Raw genomic sequence first — 9,116 nt, forward strand, 5'->3', positions numbered from 1 at the left:
TTTCACTAATTAATAATAAAATAATCTTTGTATTTAATTAGCTAATAAATATTAAAATATTTTTTACCTCAATACATTTTAGTAAATCGGTATTTTCAGCATCATACGTAGATGTCAAATAATTATTTGAACTGTCAGTTTCAAAAAATGTTTCTCTAGTTTCTTGCTCATTAAAGATTTCTATATCACACTGTTCAGGAATTTTGTTTTCCGAGATAGAATTTGTCGCCTGTAATTTATGTTAGTTTTTAATGTTTTGCCTATTTATTTAGAAAATGTTTTTATATTTTATATTTGCTGTAAAGTTAGAAAAAAAAACTTTACATCAAAATACATACATCTTGGCAAAGTAATTTTTATAAAAAATTACTAATAATAAATTATATTTTTTAAATAATTTAATGATTCCAGTGAGAAACGATCTTTTTGTAAATAAATAATAAATAAATAAATCTTTACAGGGTTCAGATAGTAAAATAGTTAAAAAAATAAATTTTTATTTATAAAATTAATTAATATGTAATTTACATTTACTTGTTTATTTCGCTTTTTGTACCGATACCAAGTAGTTGCAGGAATTCCCTCTTCCGATTCAGGATCTAAATATCTTTTGTAACCACCCGAAATTCTCAAATTCTCCATGGTGTCTGTAGAATTTTATTACTTTTTAATATAAGTTATAATACATAATTATTTTCATGAAATTAAAGTCAATAAAATTAAATTATTAAATATCATAGAATATTTTATTACTTACATTATAATTGTTATCACTTGTACATATATTAAACTAAATGAGATTTCACTTTCCTCAACACTTAAAAATCGAACTTTTTAATTAAATTAATAAGAAATAATTTTTATCTATAAAGCAAATTTTTATTTTTTGACAGTTCACACGAAAAGAATAAAATTCTGACAAGTTATATTGTCTGCTTGACAACGGATTTTTGTTTTGTTTTTTAACATTAACTTGACAGAAAAAAAAGTGTCAAGTATTATGTGATGTCATCTGTTACATAATTTAAAGTTGATAGTTGATCGGGTTGTCAAAAGAAGAAAACTGAAAAGAAAATTATCGAGAAAAAACATCTTCAGATAATTATTAAAAAATGATATCGTACGCGTTAGTTAAGTTTATCAACGGCGTTGAAAAAATTATTCCAATAAAATGTATTGCAAATCACTCTCCTCAAAGCAAAACCGATTTCATGCGAAATCAAAAGTACAAAGTATGGATGTATGGTGATAATAGAAAAAGTGATTTACTATTAAATGCATTTATTATTCTCTTAGGAGGTAAGTTTGAATTTAAAATATTAATATTTTATAAGTGACATAAATATAATCAGTATTACAGTACTTATTTTTTTCTAGTTTGTGTTAAAAATTGAAAATATATTTAAATGGGCTTTATTTTTAGAAAGTGAAGCAGACATTCTTCAGCAGAAAAGTGAGAAACGTATAAAATATCCAAATACAAGAAACATTAGTTTTTCATCAGACGCTGATTTAAATTCCAATGGAGTAAAACGTAAAACCAATATAACAAGTCAAAAACAAGTAAAAAATTTAAAACAAACTTATTATTATTTAAAAAAGATGCTTTAAAAAGTTATTTAAATTTTTTTAATTATTTGAATCTTTTTTTAACATATATATTTAAAATTAGAAGAGGTTAAAGGTTTAGTTCTTATAGAATTACTTCTTACAGCCTGTCAAAAGAAGATTAAATCTTGAAACAAAAATTGCAATGGAGCACGAAAATAATGAGATATTAAAAAGACATTCTGAACTATTAAAAAAAAGAAGAGTAATTGAATCTTCAGAAAGTGAAACCGACGACACAGATGAAGAAGATAGTTCTTCAATTAATTCTCAAAGTTTAAATGGTATGGATGAGTAAAAATTTTACTTGTGAATGGATAATTTTTTAAAAATTTATTAGTAAAATTACATTATTTCTTAGAAAAGAGTCAATTAAGACCAGGGTGTCCATCAAACTTTAAGAAAAAATTCCTTGTCTTTTCTTTAACCTTCCTTTTCTGAACTATTGTAATTTAAAATTTGATTCGCAAAGAAATTTTTTATTGATTATTAATATTAAATGAACATTAACTTTTCAATAATTAAACTTAGCAATTCTTTTAATTGGGGTTAATTTCTAATTCATTAGATGCGAATTTCAATGAATCTCATTAAACGAAATAATTTTTTATTAAAATTTTAATCGAAAAAATTTACTTCTTCCAATGAAAATTTTAGTCTAATAAAATATTAGAATAGATTGAAAGTTCTGTGAATTGAAATTTGAATTATTGGCACTTTAAACTGATTAAAATTTAGATGTATCAAAATTTATAATCTTTATAATTTAGATGAATTAATTTCAGAGTTGATTAAAATTCTAATCATTTGATGTTTTGATTAATTAAAATGAATATTTATGGAAATTTTGATCGATTTAATTTGAATTAAGTTTAGAGTCAATTAAAATTTTAATCAATAAATGTTTTGATTACTTATTAATAGTGAGATTTATTGGAATTTGTATCGAATTAATTTGAAGTTGATCTAAATTAGAAAAATTGGAAATTTATATCGTTTAAATTTTTGAAAATAAGCTTAATTTAAAAATAAATTTTTAAAAATTATTTAAAAGTATTGCTTTAATTAAAATTTATTTAATTAAAATTTTATATCAGCTTTTTAATTGACTAAAATTTGAATTAATCAAAACTTTAATTAATTATGTAAAGTTTGGAATAATTGAATTTTTCATTTATTAAAACTTGAAATTGAATTTTTATATGATTAGAATTTTAATTAATTGAAATTTTAATTTATTACCTAAAGTGTGAAATAATTGAATTGTAAATGGATTGAAATGTTAAAGTATTAAATTTTCAATTGATTATAATTTGAAATAATTGAAATTTTTAATTAATTAAAATGGAAAATATGATAAACTTGACTTCTTTCAAAATTACTCTGCATTCGTTACTGCTTTAAAGAAATTATTGTTTATTGATAATAATAATTATACTGCGAATTAATAACATTAGTAGCATTGTATGTATATGTATATATATATACATATATATATATTTTTTTTTTCTTTCTTTTTTTTCTTTCTTTAAATAGACTGTACACATTGTATATTGTATAAAAGGGCATTGCCTGTATAATGCAGATAAATAAAATAATTAAATTTTTAATTGCGATTAAAACTAGGAGTAATTGAATTTTTAATTAATTAGAATGTGGGATAATTGAATTTTTGATTGATTGGAATTTGGAATAATTGAATGCATAATTGATTGGAATGTAGATTAATTGACTTATTGAAAGATTAGCGTTGGGAATATTTAAATTTTAAATTGATTTAAATTAGAAATAATTGAATTTTAATTTATTACAATTTGGAATAATTGAATTTTTAATTTATTTCAATTTGGAATCAATATAATTTTTTTAATTGATTGGAATTTAGATTAATTGACTTATTGAAGGATTAGCCTTGGGAATATTTAAAATTTAAATTGATTAAAATTTGGAATATTTCAATTTTAATTAATTCAAATGTGAAATAATTGAATTTTTAACTTAAAAAAATTCATAAATTTTTATCTTTGGGTATTATTAAATTTTTTGACATTTCATTAAATTTCCTGACTTTCTCTGATTTTTCTATATTCCCTGACCGCTAGACACCCTGAAAGTAGTGGAACATTTTATTATTTTAGAATTAGGTAAAATTCATTCATCAAATAATTTACTAAATAAATCCATATTAAATTATATCGGATTCCCTACCGATTTTCCTAATTTGAAATTCCTAATTTTAAAATTAGGAATTTCAAATTAGGAAAATCGGTAGGGAATCAAATTATATACATACATCGATAAACTTAACGTAAAAACATTATTCATATTAACTTACTGACAACAAAATTAATTAACTTTAGAAAGCGAAACTGAGAATGGAGGAGCGGAATCAGAAGATACTCACAAACTGACTAATACTGATGAAGATAATATTTATGACACAAACTCTAAAGGTAATAACTATTTTCAATAGAGTTGAAGCATATTCAACATAGACTTCTGTAGTAAAACTTTTTCTATTCCGATGGAGCGTTTAAGAATGCTTTGAAAAATGATTTAATATCCTATGTGTGCAATATTATTATCAATTTTAAATTCTAAACAACACGTTTCTTCGTCATTTACAAAAATTTATTTATGTTAGTAGAAAAACGACCTGCAAGCAGAAAATCACCATCTTCGCGAGCAACGACTGCTTCATCAAAAAGAGAATATCGTGACTCAGATTATGACTATCCTGGTGCTTCATCCAGAAGAGAATCTCGTGATTCAGTTGGTCGAAATTCCAGTGCTTCGTCTAGTAATGTATCTCGTGATTCAATTGGTTTAAATTCCAGTGCATCAACCGGAAATGTATCATCTCGTTCAATAAATCAAAATTCCGCTGCATCATCCAGAAGAGAATCTCGTGATTCATTTAATCCAAATTCAAGTGCTTCATCTAGAAGGGCATCTCGTAATTCAGTTGGCTCAAATTCCGGTGCTTCGGCCAGAAGAGAATCTCGTCACTCAGTCGATCAATTTTCCGATACTTCATCTACAGGAGAATATCGCGGTTCAGTTGAACAAAATCCCAGTTCTGCTCTTAGATATCAAGATTTAGAAGAAAATATTGAATCATCAATAGACGAAGAAAAAGTAAAAAATGTTTAAACAATAGATTTTTAGAAAACTAATATCTAATAATTAATAAGTTATATGTAAATTACTTTCATTAATTTAATCTTTTGTTTATTTTATAAATTTGAAATATTTTCTTGCATTACTAAAAAATATTTAAATACTATATATGTTATGTTCTATAAGACTTCATTCAAAATGATAATATATTAGCTAATATATATATATATATATATATATATATGTGTAATAATTTATTTTTCATCTTAGGTTCACCTAGGAGAAAACGTTTATGTAAGTTTGGATAAATGGGAAATGATTAAGAGGAAAAAAGACTCATTATTCGTCCGAGATACGATGGATGTAATTTGGAAAAGGTCAGTTCTTCAAAACAGATGTTCAGATGAAAAGAGAGCAAACGTAAGAAATGAGAATGAAGAAACTTACAGAAAACAATTGACTCCCAAAAAAATGGATTTATTAAAAAGTAATTTTTTTCATACTTTCCTCATAGTTTCCTTTCAATCTACTCATTTTCTTCTTTGTTGTTTTTCTCTTCCTTTCACTTATTTATTTTTTCCATCATTCTTCTTTTTTTCACTTGTCCTGTTTTCTCTCCCTTCCTTCTAATGCTCAACATCTATTTTTTTACACTTCATAACTTTTTTTGGCTTCTTTTACACTTGCTATTCTTTAATTTGTAATTCGTTTACATTTCTTGTATGTTTCTTGTTTTCTTTGGCATCCATCTTTTCTCGATAATTCGACTTGAATTTTTTTAACTTGACGATAATTTGTATAAATTAGTTGACAATTATAACCGCAACATTTTATTCAAATGGCACAAAACACTAAAATTGATCGTTTCTTAAAAAAAGGTTTTTGAAACACTATACTATACTATACTATACTATACTATACTATACTATACTATACTATACTATACTATACTATACTATACTATACATAAATGTAATACATTATACCATAATAATGTACAAAATTTTTAAAAAACACTTAAAAATCTTTCCAAATTTTTAAATGAATCTTCCGCCGGAATCTCCAGGGAAGCTTCCCTGGAGCTTTCTTGAAACATTCGGTGGAAGCTTCCGGTATAAGTTTCATTAGAGATTCCGGTGAAAGCTTCCTGTGAGGCTTTGCTTTTTATTTAGCAGCATTATTTTGCATTTTAAAATCCTATTTTATTAGCATCGTGGTGTTATTCTTGTCATCAAAATATTTTTATTTTTGTATTAACACTTTTCAATACATTGTTTCAGAATTATTCTATCAAAAAATCACGGAAAGTAAAGGAAAAAATGAAAAAGTGAAAGGAGCTCAACGTGCAGTGCGAATGAACAGGCTTGGAGAATATGTTAGAGCAAAATTATATGATACACGTTTTAGATTAAAAAAATAATGCATCAAATCTCAACAGGGATCATCTAGAAATTAAGGGTTGTTCAATTTATCCAGATAGCACGAAAGCTTGAAGCAAGCTAGCTTATAGTGCAATATTGACAAGCTGTCAGTGTAAGATTGACGCAAGCTTGCCTAAGATAACAAAATGTCCACTGTATAGCAAGCTTTCCGAGAAAGATTGTTGTACGTTTGCCATGAGAGGTTCCTGCAATCTTGTTATAAAAGATTGCTACAAGATTGCCAGAAATGATTGCTTCAAGCTTACTACGGATGGTTTCTGGAAGCTAGCCTTGAAAGTTTACTGCAAACTTACAAGAAAATGTTGCAGAATGATTGCAGCAAGTTTGCTGCAATTCCACAATAAATATTTTTTAAATTAAACATTATGTATTTTTAGTTATTTACTTTATTTATTTTTTTTACTTATAAACTTAACATTAATGAGAAATTTTTGGAAACAAATTTGAGGGAATTGGGATTTGAACCGAGGATCGACGGACATTAACCAAAGACCCTAACCAACAAGGTAAACAACTAAGTGTCGGTGAAAAACAAACTTCTACGTTGATAAACATATGAAAGATTCTTCTTTCCACTGACAGTTAGTTGCTTAGCTTGTTAGTTAGGGTCTTCGGTTAGCGTCCGTCAAACTCAGGTTCAATTCTCAGTCCCTTCAAATTTACTTGCAATAATTTCTTATTAATGTTAAGTTTACAAAAAAATAAATAATGAAAAACCATTCTTTTTTTAATATAAAAAATATTTTTGTTGAATTGGAGCAAGCCTGCTACAAGCTTGCGACAAGCTTGTTGCAATCATTCTGTAACATTTTCTAGTAAGCTTGCAGCAATCATTCCTTACAATCTTTTAGCAATCTTTCATGTTAAGATTGTAGAAACCTTTCGGCGCAAGCTTACAACCACCTTTCACGAAAAACCTGCTATACTGTGGACATTTTGTTATATCAAGCATGCTTGCAGCAATTTTTCCCTGCAAGCTTGGCAATATTACACGGTAAGTTTGCTGCAAGCTTGCCGCAAGCTTTCGTACTATCTGGGTAGCATCATTATCGCTTTGATTAAATGAAATATTCAAAATTTAAACCATTTATTGATAATGATAGATAAAAAATATAAAAAAATATAATATAATAATATAATAAAAATAAATTCAAAAACAATTAAAACAAATGTTAATAATAAGAAAAGAGTAGAATATAGCATTATTGTAATTTTCATTTAAACAAATACTATAAAGTTTTATTATAGATAAAGATAAATAAAAAATTATATTCACTTTAAAAAACGGTTATTTTGATACGGTCCCAAATATTTTAAATATATGTATTATTAGCAAAAATATTTTAATTTAATGAAAGTTGCGTTTAAAAATTTTTAAGTACATAAATTTTGTAACAAGAGTTAATAAATTTTAAAATAAATAAACTTATACAATGTTACTTTTATTTACAAACCTTCAAAAGTTTATATAGATTAAAGTTTGTTTTATAATTCATTGACTTAGTTACCGATCGAAGATCAATCAATTTAGAGTGGAAGACTATGGATGAGCAGCCAATGGGTTTAACTATGAGGGGGGAGCTTCAATAATTAAAAATGAATAAATCTCTACAAATGTCCTTATATTAAATTAATTAAATTAGATAGCTGAAATTTAATGTTCTATTTTCTTTAAAGCCGACTATAATTTAAAAAGCATCAAGTTTTTTAAAAAATTCACTTTTTCGGTTTCAGGAAGCTGTTTTAGAGTAAAACAGCCCTAAATCCCAGTATTCCAAGATCTTATTTACGATGTACATGTAAAAATGTATTATACAAGTATTACAACAAAAACTTAATTCACATAACACTAATTAATGTGAATTTTTTTTACCTATGTGGGCTATTTTTTAAATCGTAAACGTTGTCGTAAACGATATAAAATGGGTCGTAAACGACGTAGCATACTATACCAAATTACTATTTCGTTTTCTACGTCGTATACGATATAGTTTTTGATGTCGTATATGTTGTTGAATACAATATCCCATACAACATCATATACGACATTGAATACGATATTGTATTTTTCAAGTGGGCACTTTCAGTGTACGTCGTTCGGTCTCCTTATACTACTCCATGGCCAAATCATATGGCAGTATCACTTATAATTATGCCAGTATTGAACGATTATTTCTGTCAGTGTAGAATTTTCCTAATAGAATCCGGATATTTACGATTTTCTACGATATCATTTTGTTCAGGGAAATTAAAATATCCCTAGAATTTCCGCATGACCTCTAGGGACATCCCTATGGAACATCTTAGAGGTATTATCCTAATTTCTCCGGACCGAATAATATCCCTTGGACGTCCGTAAGATATTATCCTTAAATAATCGTTGCTGTAAGGGTTAAGATGTTTATTTATAAAATTGGTTAAAAGCCTTATTTCTGATCAACTAAATTTGCATGTAAAACAGTTTCCCATGTAGCTAACAACGCCAACTCACAGAATCTCAGAAACATAAAATATGTAGTTTCTACAGTCTAAATCTGTAAATTTCATATGCTGGTCAGTGATAATCATTTCCGTCAATAGAAAAGGCGCTAGATTGTTTGAAAATTTTTTATAAAATTTTTTTCCTCTGTTTTCTATAGATTGATCAACTTAATATCAAATGAATTTCATAGAGGTTTATCAGAATTTGTGGAAGAATTGAATTTGTAATTAATCTTTAAAGACTGTCCAACTTAAATTTTGACTATTGTGCGATCTACTAATATTGCTGTTGTTCTTACTCCAGGAAGGTGTTTAATTTTAATTGTTGTTAATCATTAGGTAATTATTAATTAATAAATAATCTTCAAAATGTTGATAAAAAATAAATTTTAAAAATTAGTTTTAACTTAAAATTATATACCATTAAAATAAATATATTACAGTTTGAAATGTTTGCAAATGTGA

General features: G+C 25.8%; 1 protein-coding gene across 1 annotated transcript; it reads left to right on the forward strand.

The window, feature by feature from the left end:
- Nucleotides 1-1,238: 1,238 nt before the first annotated feature.
- LOC127279511 (probable serine/threonine-protein kinase DDB_G0268642) lies at nt 1,239-4,761 on the forward strand. The gene is made up of 5 exons (XM_051301908.1): nt 1,239-1,299; nt 1,424-1,563; nt 1,715-1,892; nt 3,969-4,061; nt 4,256-4,761. The coding sequence occupies exons 1-5, from the start codon at nt 1,239-1,241 to the stop codon at nt 4,759-4,761; spliced, it is 978 nt and encodes a 325-aa protein (XP_051157865.1).
- Nucleotides 4,762-9,116: the final 4,355 nt, after the last annotated feature.

The sequence above is a fragment of the Leptopilina boulardi genome, unplaced genomic scaffold (assembly GCF_019393585.1).
Source record: "Leptopilina boulardi isolate dan_hultmark-lab unplaced genomic scaffold, ZJU_Lbou_2.1 LbouV2_216, whole genome shotgun sequence".
Taxonomy (NCBI): Eukaryota; Metazoa; Arthropoda; class Insecta; order Hymenoptera; family Figitidae; genus Leptopilina; species Leptopilina boulardi.